Source organism: Heptranchias perlo, chromosome 2 (genome assembly GCF_035084215.1).
Source record: "Heptranchias perlo isolate sHepPer1 chromosome 2, sHepPer1.hap1, whole genome shotgun sequence".
Classification (NCBI taxonomy): domain Eukaryota; kingdom Metazoa; phylum Chordata; class Chondrichthyes; order Hexanchiformes; family Hexanchidae; genus Heptranchias; species Heptranchias perlo.
The window spans coordinates 122,623,138-122,644,647 of NC_090326.1; the positions used below are offsets into that span (position 1 = coordinate 122,623,138).

The 21,510-nt window shown below is 46.1% G+C and overlaps 1 protein-coding gene across 1 annotated transcript in view; it reads right to left on the minus strand.

The window, feature by feature from the left end:
• Positions 1 to 21,510, minus strand: part of olah (oleoyl-ACP hydrolase) — a 72,355-nt gene that overhangs the window by 11,475 nt on the left and 39,370 nt on the right. Inside the window, exon 3 of the mRNA XM_068006841.1 lies at positions 9,432 to 9,570. Coding sequence (XP_067862942.1) covers positions 9,432 to 9,570 — 139 coding nt within the window. The remainder of the gene's footprint in view (positions 1 to 9,431; positions 9,571 to 21,510) is intronic.

The following is a 21,510-nucleotide window of genomic DNA, read 5'->3' on the forward strand; positions in this document are numbered from 1 at the left end:
AATCTGCAGTGCATGTATCCATCAGGGAAGTGACAAATGCTATGTTTGCAAAGGCAATATCTTCTTCACTTTTTTTTCTAGAAAGGAACTAGTGGCAGTCAAGTTTACACAATCCTGAACTGTTATACTTCAGGCTCATTCTAAACTACCACAGGGGACAGCAGCAACATCAGTCAATCCACAGTGCATAGATGCATCAAGCAGGTTACTGACAAGCTTTTCACCTGGGCAAACAACTTCATTGTTTCCTCCCTGGAAACACAGCAGTATGAGGGGCTCCACAATTTGCACACTGCAGGAATCCCTCAAATCCAGGATGTTATTTATGCCACTAGTGGTCATTTCAGACTCTGATTTGGCTTTCATGACTCATCATTTAGCTTTCATGAAGTACATGGAGTTCCACTCCATTGACGCCATGTGGAGTGCTTCAGATATCTGGACAAATGATCAGCTGTTTTAAACAAGGAAATGGCAGAGCATTTAAAAAAATACTTTGGTTCTGTCTTCACTGAAGAGGACACAAATAACTTCCCAGAAATGCTAAGGAACCACGGATCTAGTGAGAAGGAGGAATTAAAGGAAATTAGTATTAGTAAAAAAAAGTGCTAGAGAAATTGATGGGACTGAAAGCTGATTAACCCCCAGGACCTGATAATCTGCATCCCAGAGTACTAAAAGAGGTAGCCATGGTAACAGTGGATGCATTGGTTGTCATCTTCCAAAATTCTATAGATTATGGAACAGTTCCTGCAGATTGGAGGGTGGCAAATGTAACCCCACTATTTAAAAAAGGGAGAGAGAAAACAGGAAACTATAGACCAGTTAGCCTAACATCAGTAGTAGGGAAAATGCTAGAGTCTATTATAAAGGATGTGATAACAGGATACTTAGAAAATATCAACAGGATTAGACAAAGTCAGCATGGATTTATGAAAGAGAAATAGGGCTTCAAACATCGGGGAATCCCGGAGCGGGTTCGGAGCCCGGCTCCAACCCGCCCACTTCCGGGTTCCCCACAGACGCGCCAACGTGCGCGCGCAGCCCCCGCATGTGGGAATCCCGCAGGCAATTAAAGCCAGCGGGATGGCACTTAAAAGTATTTACTTAGGTATTTCAGGTCATTAACTGACCTGATTAAGGGAATATGTCAGGAGGGGTGGGATTTTAGAGACAACTGGGACTGTTTCCCATACTGGGGGAAACAATCCCAGTTGAAATGGACGTGTTGCAGCTGTCAGCCTGTGGCAGCTGCAAAGGTCTATTTGACAGGTTGTGGGGAGGGGGGGGTGGGGGGAAGACCCTCACTCATTGCAGGAGGCCACTCAGTCACTTGGGACAAAGTTTGGCCTCTACTACCCTCCTCCAGACAATCAAATTCACCAACTTGCACACTTACCCCGGGGTCCAGAGACATGTACCTACCTTGCGGACCCCCTCAGATGTACATCTTCTGGATGGGGGCCGCAGTAGCTGCAGTCATGACCTCCTCGGAGGGCGAACAGCATCACCAGACTCACCAGCCTTGCCGGCCACGCCGTCCACCTCTGACACGTGGAGCTCCACAACCCAGTGATGTGACACATCCACCTGCACAGCAGGAGGGAGGGCAACCGCAGAGAGAGATGCATCACAGAGGGCACTACCCTCGCCACAGTTCCACAGACCGAGGCTCAGCTTCCTGGACCTCTCTGAGCAGCAGTGCACACGGAGGCTCAGAGTCACTCGACATGTAGTCGTGGACATCTGCAGCCTCCTTCATGCTGAGCTGCTCCCGGCTGGCCCGAGCACCATCTTCTTATCTGTCGCTGTCAAAGTCACCACTGCCCTTAACAACTTCTCCTCCGCATCCTTCCAGGGTGCCACCGGGGACATCGCCGACGTCTCTCAGTCGTCTGCACAAAAGAGCCCTGCAAATACACCTACACCACTCTGCAGTGACACAATGGGTGTCATCAGTTGTGGGTCTTCATTGTGACCCTCAGGAAAGCGCATTATTGCACAAACCAGACAAGATTTGCAAAGACGTGGCAGTAGTGGTGCCAATATAATATGTGATGTGAGTTGGTCAGAAATTCAATAGAAGTAAAAACCATGACAAACCCTCAAACACCCTTGTGCATCCCCTTCAGGCTCACAAAACGTTTGCCTTACGCTGCCTACTGCACATATGTGATGCATGCCCTGGGGCTGCAGCACAGGTAGTGGCAGGTTGAGTGAGGCTGACCGTGAAAGAGATGCATGGGAGGGTGAGTATGAGACAGAGCCATGAGATTGTATGAGGATTGGGTTGAGTGGTAGTGGCGGGATGAGTACTGGCGAGGTGAGTAAGTGCAGGTAAGATGAGGATGAGCTTTGAGTGGGTATGAGGGGTGATGTGACAGAGTAGTGTTGGCAGTGCAGAAGGAGATGTGGGGTGGGGGCGGTGATGTGGCAGATGGAGTGTAGGGGAATCAGTAAGTGTACTCACTTTGGCTGACCTACTTAGGTCGTTGCAGCGCCTCCTGCACTGTATGCAGGTGGGCGATATGTTGGTGGTGCAGGTGACATCCTCTGCCACCTCGAGCCAGGCCTTCCTGGTGGCAGAGGCAGGCCGCTTCCTCCCGCCCGTCGGGGGGAAGATCTCTGTCCTCCCCCTCCTCCTCACCCCATCTAATGATACATGGAGTGAGGCATCATCAAACTGGGAGCAGCCTTCCCCCTGGGCTGCTCCATGCTGTATTTTTTTCCTATTTGTTGCAGCATCTGTCAGTGGAGGACTGCCCCTTTAAATAGAGCTCCTCCAGCTGACAGAGCTTACTGCGCACGCGCAGTCCGCCTGACGCGCAGATCAGCAGTGGGGAACCCGGAAGAACAGGTAAGTGGATCCAATTAGGCTGCAATCGCACGGAGGGCAGACTAATTTCGCTGGGCGCGTTACCCATGCGCCCAATAGCCCCACCACCGCGAACCTGCAGCCCTGCTAACATCGAGCCCATAGTGTTTGACAAACCTATTGGAGTTTTTTGAGGATGTAACTGGTAGACTAGATAAGGGAGAACCAGTGGATGTGGTGTATTTGGATTTTCAGAAGGCTTTTGATAAAGTCCCATTGGTCAGAACATTGAATGCAGGAGTTGGGATGTCTTGTTGAAGTTGTACAGGGCATTGGTGAGGCCACACTTGGAGTACTGTGTACAGTTCTGGTCACCCTATTATAGAAAGGATATTATTAAACTAGAAAGAGTGCAGAAAAGATTTACTAGGATGCTACCGGGACTTGATGGTTTGACTTATAGGGAGAGGTTAGCCAGACTGGGACTTTTTTCCCTGGAGAGTAGGAGGTTAAGGGGTGATCTTATAGAAGTCTATAAAATAATGAGGGGCATAGAAAAGGTAGATAGTCAAAATCTTTTCCCAAAGGTAGGGGAGTCTATAACGAGGGGGCATAGATTTAAGGTGAGAGGGGAGAGATACAAAAGGGTCCAGAGGGGCAATTTTTTCACTCAAAGGGTGGTGAGTGTCTGGAACGAGCTGCCAGAGGCAGTAGTAGAGGCGGGTACAATTTTGTCTTTAAAAAGCATTTGGACAGTTACATGGGTAAGATGGGTATAGAGGGATATGGGCCAAGTGCAGGAAATTGGGACTAGCTTAGTGGTATAAACTGGGCGACATGGACATGTTGGGCCGAAGGGCCTGTTTCCATGTTGTAACTTCTATGATTCTACTTCTATGATTCTATAAGAGATAAGTGTGCAAAATTAAAGCACATGGGATTAGGGGTAATATACTGGCATGGATTGAAAATTGGTTAACAGACAGGAAACAGAGAGTAGGAATGGGTCTTTTTCGGGGTGGCGGGCAGTGACTAGTGGGGTACCGCAGGGATCAGTGCTTGGGCCCCAGCTATTCACAATATATATCAATGATTTGGATGAGGGAACCAAATGTGATATTTCCAAGTTTGCCGATGACCCAAAACTAGGTGGGATTGTGAGTTGTAAGGAGGATGCAAAGAGGCTTCAAGGCGATTCAGACAAGTTGAGTGAGTGGGCAAATACGTGGCAGATGCTGTATAACGTGGATAAATGTGAAGTTATCCACTTTTGAAGGAAAAACAGAAAGGCAGAGTATTATTTAAATGGTGATAGATTGGGAAATGTTGATATATAAAGGGACCTGGTTTTCCTTGTATACCAGTCTCTGAAAGCAAACATGCAGGTGCAGCAAGCAGATAGGAAGTCAAATAGTATGTTGGCTTCATTGCAAGAGGATTTGAGTACAGGAGCAGGGATGTTTTATTGCAGTTATACAGGGCCTTGGTGAGACCACACCTGGAGTAATGTTGCAGTTTTGGTCTCCTTACCTAAGAAAGGATATACTTGCCATAGAGGGAGTGCAGCGAAGGTTCACCAGACTGATTCCTGGGATGGCAGGATTATCGTATGAGGAGAGAATGGGTCAACTCGGCCTGTATTCACTCGAGTTTAGAAGAATGAGAGGGGATCTCATTGAAATGTATAAAATTCTGACAGGGCTAGGCAGACTGGATGAAGGGTGGATGTTTCCCCTGGCTGGGGGGGGACTAGAACGAGGGGTCACAGTCTGAGGATACGGGGTAGGACATTTAGGACTGAGATGAGAAATTTCTTCACTCAGAGGGTGGTGAACCTGTGGAATTCTGTACCACAGAAGGCTGTGGAGGCCAAGTCACTGAATATAATTAAGGAGGAGATAGTTAGATTTCTAGACAAAGAAGGCATTAAGGGGTATGGGGAGAGCGGGAATATGTATTGAGATAGAGGATCAGCCATGATCATATTGAATGGCGGAGCAGGCTCGAAGGTCCGAATGGCCTACTCCTGCTCCTATTTTCTATGTTTCTATACAATAAAGCTCCATCAGGGTCTCCTAGATTATCGCATTATCAACATTATCTGCTAAATTATCAACAACTGTGCCATATAGACAGGCCCAGCAAAGGTGGAGGAGGAGGAGGATGAGGAGGAGGAGGCCTATTTATAGACAAGGACAGAGCAAGACACTGAGGTAAAGCCAGGAGATACCGCTGCTGTAACACTGTTGTACACAACAAAGCCAAATGGCAGGATCTCATACAGCTAAATTCCACCTTTGCCCCATGCCTCCACCCATGTGCACAATGTAGTGATCCAAAACATCTTCAGCAACATTGGCCTTAACTACCATGGATACCAATCCTTTATTCTGCAAAATTTGTTCTATGCACTCTCTGATCACAGGTGAAATAAATTTGATTTCCTAAAAGTGATTTGTGAATGTGGCTAGTATTTCTCCCTCCCACCCACCCACCCCAGTGCTTCCCCTTAGTGATTGTGTATGTTCTGTGTGCTCTACACTCTAATCTTGTGCTCCTAAGTTTGAGCAAGGAGTAAGTGAAGTGGCTGGCTGCTGAGTGTGAGTCTGAGCGGGGGGTCGACTGGGCGGTGGGTAACGCGCACGGTGAAATCAGTGTGCTCCGCACGGAATCGCAGGCTAATTGGATCCACTTACCTTGGCTTCCGGGTTTCCAGCTGGTAAGCTGCGCGGCGGGCGGACTGCGCATGCGCAGCAAGGTCTGTCAGCTGGAGGAGCCCTATTTAAAGGGGCAGTCCTCCACTGACTGATGCTGTAACAAATAGGAAAAATTACAGCATGGAGCAGCCCAGGGGGAGGGCTGCTCCCAGGTTTAATGATGCCTCACTACAGGTATCATTGGATGGGGTGAGGAGGAGGGGGAGGACAGAGATCTTCCCCCCCGGCGGGCGGGAGGAAGCGGCCTGTCTCTGCCACCAAGGCCTGGCTCGAGGTGGCAGAGGAGGTCACCTGCACCACCAACATATCGCGCACCTGCATACAGTGCAGGAGGCGCTTCAATCACCTAAGTGGGTCAGCCGAAGTGAGTACATTTATTCATTCCCCTCTGTCTGCCACATCACCGCCCCCACCCCACATCTCCTTCTGCACTGCCAACACTACTCTATCACATCACCCCTCACGCCCACTCAAAACTCATCCTCATCTTACCTGCACTTACTCACCTCGCTAGTACTCATCCCACCACTACCACTCAACCCAATCCTCATACAATCTCATGGCTCTATCTCATACCCTCTCATGCATCTCTTTCACGGTCAGCCTCACTCAACCTGCCAATACCTATGCTGCAGCCACAGGGCAATCATCACATATGTGCAGTAGGAAGTGTAAGGCAAACGTGTCGTGAGCATGAAGGGGATGCACAAGGGTGTTTGAGGGTTTGTCATGGTGTTTACCTACATTTAATTTCTGACCAACCCACATTACATATTATATTGTCACCACTACTGCCACATCTTTGCGAATCTTGTCTGGTTTGTGCAATAAGCCTTTTCCTGAGGATCACTATGAAGACCCACAACTGATGCCACCCATTGTGTCACTGCAGAGTGGGTATAGGTGTATTTGCAGGGCTCTTTTGTGCAGACGACTGAGAGACGTCGGCGATGTCCCCCTTGGCACCCTGGAAGGATGCGAAGGAGAGGTTGTTGAGGGCAGTGGTGACTTTGACAGCAATAGGTAAGAAGATGGTGCTGGGGCCAGCCGGGAGCAGCTCGGCATGAAGGAGGCTGCAGATGTCCACAACTACATGTCGAGTGACTCTGAGCCTCTATGTGCACTGCTGCTCAGAGAGGTCCAGGAAGCTGAGTGTCGGTCTGTAGACCCTGTGCCGAGGGTAGTGCCCTCTGCGACGCATCTCTCTCTGCTGTTGCCCTCCCTCCTGCTGTGCAGGTGGATGTGTCACAGCACTGTGTTGTGGAGCTCCACGTGTCAGAGGTGGACGGCGTGGCCGGTGAGTCTGGTGATGCTGTTCGCCCTCCGAGGAGGTCATGACTGCAGCTACGGCGGCCCCCATCCAGAGGATGTACATTTGAGGGGGTCCGCAAGGTAGGTAAATGTGTCTGGACACCGGGGTAAGTGTGCAAGTTGGTGAATTTTATTGTTAGGAAGAGGGTGGTGGAGGCCAAACTTTGTCCAAAGTGACAGAGTGGCCTCCTGCAATGAGTGAGGGTCACCCCCCCCAACCTGTGAAATGGACCTTTGCAGCTGCCACAGGCTGATGGCTGCAACACGTCCATTTCAACTGGGAGTGTTTCCCCCAGTACGGGAAACAGTCTCAGTTAATTTCAAAATCCCACCCCTCCTAAAATATCAGATCAATCAGGTCTGTAAACAACCTGAAGTACCTGTTCAAGTACTTTAAGTGGCATCCCGCCGGCTTTAATTGCTGGCGGGAGTCCCACATGCGGGGGCTGCGCGCGCATGTCAGCGCGTCACTGGGGAACCCGGAAGTGGGCGGGTTGGAGCCGGGCTCCAGACCCGCCCCGGGAATCCCGGATTTTCGCAGCCCCCCCACCAAGAACACCCCTGATCGCGGGTGCGAAAATCGAGCCCCTTGTGTCCTCCTCACAGCTTACTTTCCCACTTAGCTTTGTATTGTCAGCAAACCTGGATACATTACACTGGGTCCCTTCATCTAAGTCATTAATACAGATTAGCATGAGTCATTAATATAGATTAATGACTCATGCTAATCACTAATCACTTATGCTCTATGTATCTTGACAGCCATGTCCAGGTATGTGCCAAACAAGAATTATTTCCTGCCCCTCACAGACAGTGAACCCCTTTCTCAACCCAGCAAGCCCAATTCAGGCCAGAAACTCACCATACATTTTTAACAAGACTGGCCTAGCGAAAGAAACCCAACACAACTTCACTGAGCACAAAACTCACTGTGCTACAGTCCTGCTGCTTCTATGTCAGGACCAGAAAATTTCCCTAATAAGTCAAATGTACAAATGAGGGTTTTAACACATTACTTAATAAACTCTCAGCTTTGCCTCATCAAACAATCAAAACATGTTTTAAGAAACCCCTGCCAAAAAAGTGCACATCTTTGCTTGGATTACTCCAAAATTACCACAGAACAGTAATTGCAATTGTACTAAGTAATACATATGAAGAAAGCAATAAATTGATTTATGGGACCAAGTTCGTCTTAAAAAGTTTACGCTTTAAGGCTGAGTGCAAATGACATTCAGCAACATTGAAAAAGACAATGTGCGTTTACTTAAACATCTATTATATATTACAATCACTGAGTGGGTTGTAAAATTCCATTTCAAAATACACTGAAGACTGCTATGCCAGGCTCCATTATGGCAAAGTCCATTATAAGAATGTCAATATTTAACAGTAGTACCTGTAATGGTTATAGGTGGTGCTGCAATAGTGTTTCTTAATGTTAAGTGCAAGGCAACTTTAGCTGCTTCATTATATATACACCCCATCAATGAGTGAGGAAACTGAGGTCCATTGGCTTCCCTTTCCTCAAAGCTTCAAAACAGGCTCTGGGAAACTGTTGCACCAACACCACTAATCATCCAAACATCCTCCATCTCTCCTCCTCCTGTCCTTTTACTCTTTCCCTCCCCCCATGTCCACATCTCACTTTCCTCCTCCTCACCCTCTTTTTTTAATTCGTTCATGGGATGTGGGCGTCGCTGGCAAGGCCAGCATTTATTGCTCATCCCTAATTGCCCTTGAGAAGGTGGTGGTGAGCCGCCTTCTTGAACCGCTGCAGTCCGTGTGGTGCAGGTTCTCCCACAGTGCTGTTAGGAAGGGAGTTCCAGGATTTTGACCCAGCGACGATGAAGGAACGGCGATATATTTCCCTCTCCTATTCCCCTGCCCCACCCACCTTCTGCCATTTCCCTTTCCCCATTCTCCTCCTCCTCTCTTCTCCCTCCTGCCCTGTCCCCCTTTTTCTCCAACTCCTATATCTGCTTCACCACTCCTCCTCTTTGCATCTCACCTCTGCCCTCTCCCCCATATGGAACCAGTTATCCCTGCTTGACCTGAATACTGCACTTAGCCTGGACTCCCCTTGTGCAATACCATGGGAGATTGACTGGTTATAATTAAAAAGAAAAAATCAACTTATTTCAATAAACCATTTTTTGACCTGAAGGCAGCAGTAACAAATTAAAACTAAAAGCAAATTGAACTACCTAACTGCTGCCCAATTTTCTCAATGCAAGGGCGATTAGCTAGAAAAAGAACAGTTTGAGGCTGACACTTAATCACTTGCAGTACACTTGTTAAACAAGTAATAACTTTTTATATTAAACTACCCTAAATTCCCCCTTGGAACAATCAATTAACTGAACTACTCAGTGGCTAAAGTTGATGCTGTAATGAGTGAAGTCTAGTAGACAGACATTAGCATTGGCATTTTACTGAATACCAGTTTCAAAACTGACTGGTACCAGATTTAAGCACTGATTATGGTAAGACATCAAACAACATGAAAAAAACTCTTATTGGTTGAAATGGTTTGGTTATTTGTAGCCCAAGATAAGCCCACACCCCTGGTTCATTATCTTCCATACCTGTGACCAAAAAATGCAAAGGGCTTCTCTTTAAGGCTAGGCAACAAGATGCTGGTAATTTCTTCAGTAAGTTGCTCGAGGTTCTGTGCAAAAGGCTCCTTAAAACGAGTCTCTCTTCCAGGAAGGCGAATAGAATAAACTGAAATTGAAAGAGTTTGATTATTGGTGTCAGTGCCTCTTCAAATTCCAGAATGTGGATTATTTTATACTGTGATGGATAAGCATGCAGAATCAAATATGTTTAACAAACATTTTGCACTACCCTTCCATACAAAAGGGGCATCATCAGATCTTCCTCCTGTGTCTCGGGTGTTAGATAACCTTGTTAAATGTCAATTGTTGGAAGACCTTAGAGGGGGCCTTAACCTTGTTAACTGACAAACGTAAGAATATAGATGAAAGAGCGCGAAAAGAACAAAACACAGCCAATTTGAAGACGACCTACTATGTTGCACCGCTGTCCAGAGGCTTGGACTGGGTAATACCGACCTTGATTCTGTTAATTGTTGCTTGAATACTATGTGTATTATTGATTCTGCTAATGTTATAATAAAGCTTTGTTATACCCAATTGGGAGTGCCAAGCCGAATCATTGGCAGGATGACCTAGGACTGAGTACCCTCTGACACCCAAGACAAAGTGGTGACCTGAGGCAGGACTTGGCAAATAACAAGGTAAAGTAGTCGAAGCAGAATCCCTTCGGATTGTAAAGGGTCATAACCTAACTCCTGGGGAAGGATACTAGTTTAGTAGACTGGGAATGAGGGCGGTATGCTACCCTCCGACAATTAAACAGCATGAGTAAGAAAGGGGAATCTGACTGGATCCACCAATGTGAGGAGAAAGTCAAAAGATGGTGTAGAAAAACCAGGTAATGCGCTGATCCTGGTAATGTCCAAAGCAGATGAACTGTACAAGGAGGTTAAGAAAATAAAGCCAGGCCATCAAGCAGAACATTTGTGCAGTTATGCTATGTGGTTCTGCGCAGTTAAAAATGAAGATAGGGCTAAAATTTTAAGGAGGAATTGATGGAGCATAAATGCAAAGCGAATGCGAGAAAAGGGAACTACACCAGTCAATTGAGAGCTTTCACTTGCAAATCACTGAGTTAACTGCTGTGTTAGGAAACCAATCAGCACTAGTGAACTTAGCAGCTGCACAAGGGTCAGAACAGCTAGCACAGGAGTGTGAGAGAAAGAAGCTGAAAACAAAAGTAGAAAAAGTTAAAACAGCAGTTAGAGGATGCAAGAGGAAAGAATAAGGAGATGGGTAAACCTGACCATCGACAGTGTCAGATGCAAATACGAGCGCTCAGGAGTCAGTTGGGGCAGAGAACAGCTACTGTAGAGGCAGTAACCTGAGGAAGTTGTGGATTTGGAGGTGATGAAATTGATTGGGGAGCATTGGAGGATGTGGCGTATCACTACCATGATGATGATAACGATCTTCCTAAATGAGCACAGGAACAGGTAGAGATGGTGCATCAGACAGTCTGGACTAATCCGGCAGGTCAAGTAACAAGTAATTATGAGGAGGATCGTCTGATCACCCCAAGTAGAACAGCAGGCGATGGCACAAGACATAGGTCCGAATAAAGATGGAAGGGACCCATTAGAGCTCACTCAGACATTCGGGGTCATCCTGAACTTGGCAATCCAGATCTTAAGCGCATATTGTTTAATGGCTTGAGTCCGGACCTCAAGGCATGGTTGGACCCAATGGTCTTTGCTGCCACCATTAACGCTCAAGCTGTAAAGAATACTATTCTTGTAGTGCTGGGAATCGGTCAGATAGATGTATATGGTGCAATCAGTAAATGTGAACGGGAACAGCAAGAGCACCCACAGGTACCTGAGCAAAGACTGCATGAGCTATACATTATATACCAACTGCTGACCCCCACAGGGACCAATCATTGCAATCTGGAGGGATATAAGAAGTTGTTCCTCCCAAAATTGACCCCAAAAGTTAAAACAGCCCTGGGAGTGATAGTGAATGGAAACAGTGCCTGGGCCGCAATCATGGCCGCTGTACTTCAAGTACATCAAAATATACAGGTGTTTGGAATCGGAGGTGATAATACTGGAGCAAAGCCCAGGGGGAAGTCCGTACCCTAAGGGGGCTAGTGGGCGCGGCAGTAGTCAGGGTAGACAACAATGATACAAATTGGATAGCCAGGTGGTGAAGGATAGAATACTAGAGCCTGGTCTTCAGTTGTTTCCAAACCTTTATTCACAGAGATCCACATTATCCACCCCCTCCACACCATAGATTAGCTCTCTCATAAATGGATACAAGAGAGTCCCAATTGATAAGCACCACCTGAATATAATTAACACTAACTGATATAAATCATATGGATGCAATTAACATATTCCCTTCTCTTTAAATAAGAAAAAATTAAACTTTGTACATACAATACAAACAAAAATTTCAAAAATCAAAAACTTCCATACTTTGTATAACTTATACCATTCAAAGCATTAGATTGTGAGGCGATCTTTCTCCAGGACTCCTAATAAGTTCTTCATACATGTATTTCTTTCAGTAAAACATTCTGACAGTTGAAGGCTTAAATCCACCCATTTAATTTTAGAGATTTCCTTTCTCTCCAGCATTAATTTCAAGCCAGCAAGGTCAATCCATAATCTTTTCTCACTCACATTTTTCATAGAGTGTACATTATCCCACAATGAACGATTGACTACATAACATTCAATGGGTATACTATCTTCAGTACTCCCATTGTGCAGCATGTCATTCAAAATATTTGCCAAATAGAATCCCATATCCACTGCGTCGACAACAGCCAGTGTTTCAACAGCCAGAGTACTTTTAACAATCCTTTTTATTTTCCTAGCTTCCCGAGGTAAAGGACAACATTTCCCATTCCCACCCATTAGAAACACTACGAAACCAGCTGCACTAGAATGCTTATTAGGAAGATTAGTATGTGAAGCATCGTTAAAGATAACTAGCGTCATTTTCTTTGGGAAACGTAAGGATGGGAACTTAAGTACGCATTTATTTGTATTTAATTTTTGTAGTGTTTCACTTGCCCTTAAAACATTCTCTACTATGGGTTGTTTCGTTGAAGCACTTAACTCCAACACATCAAAACTAGTATCTGGTCTGGTCTGAGTGCACAACCAGTTCAACTTACCAATCAAGCTTCGTAATTGCTTTGTCTCTTTTTTAGATACGACATCACCTTTCTGCGATGACCTAATATGATTCATTGGGATGGGAGTAACACATATGAATATGTTGCCAAAAGAGCCAAACAGATGTTTTAAGATTACCTTTCCAGCAGTGGGAGAATCCACTCGAACATCTGTATCTGTATCTGCGGCGAGTGACTCACCTCCTGACTCCCCAAAGCCTTTCCACCATCTACAAGGCACAAGTCAGGAGTGTGATGGAATACTCTCCACTTGCCTGGATGAGTGCAGCTCAACAGCGGCAGCAACATGCGATAGACAGAGCTAAGTGATTCCACAACCAGCGGATCAGATCAAAGCTCTGCAGTCCTGTCACATCCAGTCGTGAATGGTGGTGGACAATTAAACAACTAACAGGAGGAAGAGGCTCTGCAAACATCTCCATCCTCAATGATGGTGGAGTCCAGCACGTGAGTGCAAAAGACAAGGCTGAAGCGTTTGAACATAAGAACATAAGAAATAGGAGCAGGAGTAGGCCAATCGGCCCCTCGAGCCTGCTCCGCCATTCAATAAGATCATGGCTGATCTGATCCTAACCTCAAATCTAAATTCATGTCCAATTTCCTGCCCGCTCCCCGTAACCCCTAATTCCCTTTACTTCTAGGAAACTGTCGATTTCTGTTTTAAATTTATTTAATGATGTAGCTTCCACAGCTTCCTGGGGCAGCAAATTCCACAGACCTACCACCCGCTGAGTGAAGAAGTTTCTCCTCATCTCAGTTTTGAAAGAGCAGCCCCTTATTCTAAGATTATGTCCCCGAGTTCTAGTTTCACCCATCCTTGGGAACATCCTTACCGCATCCACCCGATCAAGCCCCTTCACAATCTTATATGTTTCAATAAGATCGCCTCTCATTCTTCTGAACTCCAATGAGTAGAGTCCCAATCTACTCAACCTCTCCTCATATTCCGCCCCCTCATCCCCGGGATTAACCGAGTGAACCTTCTTTGTACTGCCTCGAGAGCAAGTATGTCTTTTCTGATGTATGGACACCAAAACTGTATGCAGTATTCTAGGTGCAGTCTCACCAATACCTTATATAACTGCAGCAATACCTCCCTGTTTTTATATTCTATCCCCCTAGCAATAAAAGCCAACATTCCGTTGGCCTTCTTGATTACCTGCTGCACCTGCATACTAACTTTTTGATTTTCTTGCACTAGGACCCCCAGATCCCTTTGTACTGCAGTACTTTCCAGTTTCTTGCCATTAAGATAATAACTTGCTCTCCGATTTTTACTGCCAAAGTGCATAACCTCACATTTTCCAATATTGTATTGCATCTGCCAAATTTCCGCCCACTCACCCAGCCTGTCTATATCCCCTTGTAGGTTTTTTATGTCCTCCTCACTCTCTACTTTCCCTCCCATCTTTGTATCATCTGCAAACTTTGATATCTTACACTCGGTCCCCTCCTCCAAATCGTTAATATAGATTGTAAAGAGTTGGGGACCCAGCACCGACCCCTGCGGAACACCACTGGTTACTGGTTGCCAGTCCGAGAATGAACCATTTATTCCAACTCTCTGCTTCCTGTTAGATAACCAATCCTCCACCCATACCAGAATATTACCCCCAATCCAGTGATTCTTTATCTTGAGCAATAATCTTTTATGTGGCACCTTGTCGAATGCCTTCTGAAAGTCTAAATACACTACGTCCACTGGTTCCCCTTTATCCACCCTGTACGTTATGTCCTCAAAGAACCCAAGCAAATTTGTCAGACATGACTTCCCCTTCATAAAGCCATGCTGACTTTGTCCTATTAAATTATGCTTATCCAAATGTTCCACTACTGTCTCCTTAATAATAGACTCCAAAATTTTACCCACCACAGATGTTAGGCTAACTGCAACCATCTTCAGCCAGAAGTGCCGAGTGGATGATCCATCTCGGCCTCCTCCCGATATCCCCACCATCACAGAAGCCAGACTTCAGCCAATTCGATTCACTCCACGTGATATCAAGAAACGGCTGAGCGCACTGAATACAGCAAAGGCTTTGGGCCCCGACAACATCCTGGCTGTAGTGCTGAAGTTTTGTGCTCCAGAACTAGCTGTGCCTCTAGCCAAGCTGTTCCAGTACAGCTACAATACTGGCATCTACCCGACAATGTGGAAAATTGCTCAGGTATGTCCTGTCCACAAAATGCAGGACAAATCCAATCCGGCCAATTACCGCCCCATCACTCTACTCTCACTCATCAGCAAAGTGATGGAAGGTGTCATCGACAGTGCTATCAAGTGGCACTAACTCACCAATAACCTGCTCACCGATGCTCAGTTTGGGTTCCGCCAGGACCACTCGGCTCCAGTCCTTATTACAGCCTTGGTCCAAACATGGACAAAAGAGCTGAATTCCAGAGGTGAGGTGAGAGTGACTGCCCTTGACATCAAGGCAGCATTTGACCGAGTGTGGCACCAAGGAGCCCTAGTAAAATTGAAGTTAATGGGAATTAGGGGGAAAACTCTCCAATGGCTGGAGTCATACCTAGCACAAAGGAATATGGTAGTGGTTGTTGGAGGCCAATTATCTCAGCCCCAGGGCATTGCTGCAGGAGTTCCTCAGGGCAGTGTCTTAGGCCCAACCATCTTCAGCTGCTTCATCAATGACCTTCCCTCCATCATAAGGTCAGAAATGGGGATGTTCGCTGATGATTGCACAGTGTTCATTTCCATTTGCAACCCCTCAAATAATGAAGCAGTCCGAGCTTGCATGTAGCAAGACCTGGACAACATCCAGGCTTGGGCTCATAAGTGGCAAGTAACATTCACGCCAGACAAGTGCCAGGCAATGATTATCTCCAACAAGAGAGAGTCTAACCACCTCCCCTTGACATTCAACGGCATTACCATCGCCGAATCTCCCACCATCAACATCCTGGGGGTCACCATTGACCAGAAACTTAAACTGGACCAGCCATATAAATACTGTGGCTACAAGAGCAGGTCAATGGCTGGGTATTCTGTGGCGAGTGACTCACCTCCTGACTCCACAAAGTCTTTCCACCTTCTACAAGGCACAAGTCAAGAGTTTGATGGAATACTCTCCACTTGCTTGGATGAGTGCAGCTCCAACAGCACTCAAGAAGCTCGACACCATCCAGGACAAAGCAACCCGCTTGATTGGCACCTCTTCCACCAACCTAAACATTCACTCCCTTCACCAACGGCGCACAGTGGCTGCAGTGTGTACCATCCACAGGATGCACTGCAGCAACTCGCCAAGGCTTCTTCGACAGCACCTCCCAAACCTGTGCCCTCTACCACCTAGAAAGACAAGAGCAGTAGGTACATGGGAACAACACCACCTGCACGTTCCCCTCCAAGTCATCCAGCATCCCGACTTGGAAATATATTGCCATTCCTTCATCGTCGCTGGGTCAAAATCCTGGAACTCCCTTCCTAACAGCACTGTGGGAGAACCTTCACCACACGGACTGCAGCGGTTCAAGAAGGCGGCTCACCGCCACCTTCTCAAGGGCAATTAGAGATGGGCAATAAATGCCGGCCTCGCCAGCGATGCCCACATCCCATGAACGAATAATTAAAAAAATCATTGATACATATTGTGAATAGCTGGGGCCCAAGCACTGATCCCTGCGGTACCCCACTAGTCACTGCCCGCCACCCGGAAAAAGACCCGTTTATTCCTACTCTCTGTTTCCTGTCTGTCAAGCAATTCTCAATCCATGCCAGTATAATCCCCCCAATCCCATGTGCTTTAATTTTACACACTAACCTCTTGTGTGGGACCTTATTAAAAGCCTTCTGAAAATCCAAATACACCACATCCACTGGTTCTCCCCTATCTATTCTACTAGTTACCTCCTCAAAAAACTCCAGTAGATTTGTTAAGCATGATTTCCCTTTCATAAACCCATGCTGACTTTGTCCAATCCTGTTAATGCCCTCCACGTGTTCTGTTATCACATCTTTTATAATAGACTTTAGCATTTTCCCCACTACTGATGTTAGGCTAACTGGTCTGTATTTCCCTGTGTTTTCTCTCCCTCCTTTTTTAAATAGTGGGGTTACATTTGCCACGCTCCAATCTGTAGGAACTGTTCCAGAGTCTATAGAATTTTGGAAGATGATCACCAATGCATCTACTATTTCCAGGGCCATTTCCTTTAGTACTCTGGGATATAGGTTATCAGGCCCTGGGGATTTGTCAGCCTTTAGCCCAATTAATTTCCCTAGCACTATTATTTTACTAATACTGGTTTCCTTCAGTTCCACCCTCTCACTAGACCCTTGGTTCCCTCACATTTCTGGCAGGTTATTTGTGTCCTCCTTTGTGAAGACAGAACCAAAGTATGTGATTAATTGTTCTGCCATCTCTTTGTTCCCCATTATAATTTACCCCATTTCTGACTGTAAGGAACCTACATTTGTCTTCACTAATCTTTTTCTCTTGACATATTTATAGAAGCTTTTACAGTCAGTTTTTACGTTCCCTGCTAGTTTACTCTCAAACTCTATTTTTCCCCTCTCTTTGTCCTCCTTTGCTGAATTCTGAACTGCTCCCAATCCTCAGGCTTGCCGCTTTTGCTGGCAATTTTATGTGTCTCCTCTTTGGATCTAATACTATCCCTAGTTTCTTTTGTAAGCCACGGTTGAGCCACCTTTCCTGTTTTATTTTTGCGCCAGACAGGAATGAATAGTTGTTGTAATTCCTGCACACGTTCTTTAAATATTAGCCATTGCCTATCCACCGTCATCCCTTTTAGTAAAGTTCCCCAATCTGTCATAGCCAATTCGCACTTCATACTTTGGTAATTTCCTTTATTTAGATTCAGGGCCCTAGTTTCGGATTCAACTACTTCATTCTCCATCTTAATGAGGAATTCTATCATGTTATGGTCGCTCTTCCCTAAGGGACCACGCACAACAAGATTGTTTATTAATTCTTTCTCATTGCACAATACCCAGTCTAGGATAGCCTCTTCTCTAGTTGGTTCCTCAACGTATTGGTCCAGAAAACCATCATATACACACTCCAGGAATTCCTCCCCCACAGTATTATTGCTAATTTGATTTGGCCGATCTATATGTAGATTAAAGACGCCCATGATTATAGTTGTACCCTTCTTGCATGCGTCTCTAATTTCCTGTTTAATGCCCTCCCCCACATCTCCAATACTGTTTGGGGGCATATAGACAACACCCACCAACGTTTTCTGCCCCTTGGTGTTTCTTAGCTCCACCCATACAGATTCCACATCGTGATTTTCCGAGCCAATATCCTTCCTCACTATTGCCTTGATTTCCTCCTTTACTAACAACGCTACCTACTTTCCCTTTTTGCCTGTCCTTCTTAAATATTGAATACCCCTGGATGTTCAGTCCCATCCTTGGTCACCCTGCAGCCACGTCTCCGTAATCGCAACTATATCATAACTGTTAATATCTATCTGCGCTGTTAATTCATCTACCTTATTGCGAATGCTCCGCGCATTAAGACACAATGCCTTCAGAGTTGTCTTTTTAAGATTGCTACTCATTTTAGTTTTATTTTGCACTATGGTCCTATTTATTTTTTGCCATTGTTTTCTCTGCCTTCCAATATTGCTTCTTCCCTTTCTGTCTTTTATTTCTTTTCTTGTTTCCCCCTCTCCTGTCTTCCTGCTCAGGTTCCCAACCCCCTGCCATTCTAGTTTAAACCTTCCCCAACAGCACTAGCAAACACCCCCGCGAGGACAACGGTCCTGGTCCTGCTTGGGAGTAACCCGTCCCGCTTGTACAGGTCCCACCTTCCCCAGAACCGGTCCCAATGTCCCAGGAATCTAAATCCCTTCCTCCTACATCATCCCTGCAGCCACGCATTCATCTGGTCTATTCTCCTGTTCCTATACTCACTAGCACGTGGCACTGGTAGTAATCCTGAAATCACTACCTTTGAGGTCCTGCTTTTTAATTTATCTCCTAACTCCTTAAATTCACCTTGCAGGACCTCATCCCTTTTTTTACCTATGGCATTGGTACCGATATGGACCACGACTACTGGCTGTTCACCCTCCCCCTCCAGAATGTCCTGCAGCTGCTCCGTGACATCCTTGACCCTAGCACCAGGGAGGCAACATACCATCCTGGAGTCACGTTTGCGGCCACAGAAACGCCTATCTGTTCCCCTTACAATTGAATCCCCTATCACTATAGCCCTGCCACTCTTATTCCTCCCCTCCTGTGCAGCAAAGCCACCCGTGGTGCCACAAACTTGGCTCTTGCTGCTTTCCCCTGATAAGCCATCTCCCCCAACAGTATCCAAAGCGGTATATCTGTTTGAGAGGGAGATGGCCCCAGGGGTCTCCTGCTCTACCTGCCTAGTCCTTTTACTCTGCCTGGCGGTCACCCATTTCCTTTCTGCCTGCGTAATCTTTACATGCGGTGTGACCACCTCACTGAACGTGCTATCCACGACAATTTCAGCATCACGGATGCTCCGCAGTGAATTCACCCGCAGCTCCAGCTCCGAAATGCGGTTAGCCAGTAGCTGCAGCTGGACACACTTCCTGCACACGTAGTTGCCAGGGACACCCGTAGTGTCCATGACTTCCCACATAGTGCAGGAGGAGCATATCACGGGTGCGAGCTCTGCTGCCATGACTTGCCTTAGATTTACACTGCGTCCACCTCTCGGACTGTCTTTCCGCACTCGGGACTCTCCTTTTACACTGCGCTCACCTCTCGGAACTCTCCTTTTACATTGCGCTCACCTCTCGGACTCTCCTCCCGCTCTCGGACTCTCCTTTTACACTGCGTTCACCTCTCGGACTCTCCTCCCGCTCTCGAACTCTCCTTTTACACCGCACTCACCTCTCGGACTCTATTTTTCCCCTCTTAATCAATCTTTTGGTCCTTTTTGCTGAATTCTAAACTGCTCCCAATCCTCAGGCTTGCCTCTTTTTCTGCCAACTTTATACAACTCCTCTTTGGATCCAATACTATCCTTAATTTCTTTTGTTCCCCATGGTTGCGCCGCTTTTCCTTTTGTGTTTTTGCGCCAGAAAGGAATGTATAACTTTGCAAATCATGCATTCGTTCCTTAAATGTTAGCCATTGCCTATCCACCGTCATGCATTTTAATGAAGCTTCCCAATCTATCATAGCCAACTCACTCCTCATACCTTCGTAGTTTCCTTTGTTTAGATTTCGGACCCTAGTTTCGGATTGGACTACTTCAATTTTCACCTTAATGAAGAATTCTATCACATTATGGTCACTCTTCCCTAAAGAACCCGCACAACAAGATTATTAATTAACCCGTTCTCATTGCACAATACCCAATCTCGGATAACCTCTTCCCTGGTTGGCTCCTCAACGTACTGGTCTAAAAAAACCATCTCGTACACACTCCAGGAATTCATCCTCCACAGTATTATTGCTAATTTGGTTTGTCTAGTCTACATGTAGATTAAAGTCACCCATGATTACAGTAGTACCCTTGTTACATGCATCTCTAATTTCCTGTTTGATCCCATCCCCTACATTACCACTACTGTTTGGAGGCCTATAGACAACTCCCACCAGTGTTTTCTGCCCCTTGGTGATTCTTAACTCCACCCAGACTGATTCGACATCTTGATTTTCTGAGCCAATATCCTTTCTCACTATTGCTCTGATTTCATCCTTTACTAACAACGCCACCCCTTTTCCTTTTTGCCTGTCCTTCCTAAATATCGATATTCAGCTCCCAGCCTTGGTCATCCCCCAGCCACGTCTCCATATTCGCAATTATACTGTATCCGTTTACTTCTATTTGCGCTGTTAATTCATCTACCTTATTACGAATGCTTCGTGCATTCAGATATAGTGCTTTTAGATTTGTCTTAACGTTTTTAGACATTTTAACATTTTTTTGTACTATGGCCCTATTTGTCTTATTACCATTTTTTCTTACCCGGACCCTATTTGTTGGTGCACTCTTTTGTTTGTACGCTCTGTCCCTTCCTGACACAATCTGGTTATCCTTACCCCAATCATTTTCCTGCACTGCTTCCTTGTCTTTTCTCTTTAGCATTCTAGATTTCTTTCCACCGGGACCCCCCCACCCCACCTTATTTATTTTAAAGCCCTATCTACCTCCTTAGTTATTTGATTCACTAGAACTCTGATCCCAACATGGTTCAGATGTATTCCATCCCAACGGAACACCTCTCTCTTTCTCCAGTACTGATGCCAGTGCCCCATGAATTGAAACCCACTTCTCCTAAATGAATCTTTGAGCCATGCATTCATCTCCCTGATCCTATTGACCTTATGCCAATTTGCTCATGGTTCAGGTAATGATCCAGAGATTATTACCTTTGTGGTTCTGCTTTTTAATTTAGTCCCTGGCTGCTCAAACTCTCAGCTGAACCTTTTTCTTAGTCCTACTTATGTCATTGGTACCTACGTGGACCAGGACAACTGGATCCTCCTCCTCCAACTCCAAATTCTTCTCCAGCTTGGAGGAGATGTCCTTAACCCTGGCAACATAGCCTTCGGGACACATGCTCCTGGCTGTGGAGAACAGTGTCCATCCCCCTAACTATACTGTTGCCGACTACAACCACCTTCCTTTATACTCCCCCCCACTTGAATGGCTTCCTGTACCAAGGTGCCGTGGTCAGTTTGCTCGTCCTCCCCGCAGTCCCCACACTTGTCCACAAGGGTTGCAAGAACCTCAAATCTATTGGACAAGCGCAGGAACTGCGGCTCCTGCAATACTACCTCCTGGATTCCCATACCTGCCTCACTCACAGTTACACCCTTCTGTCCCTGACCACGTGTCAATTCTAAAGTATTTAATCTAAGGGGTGTGGGTGCCTCCTGGAGCAAAAGATCCAGGTAGTTTTCGCCCTCCCTGATGTCTC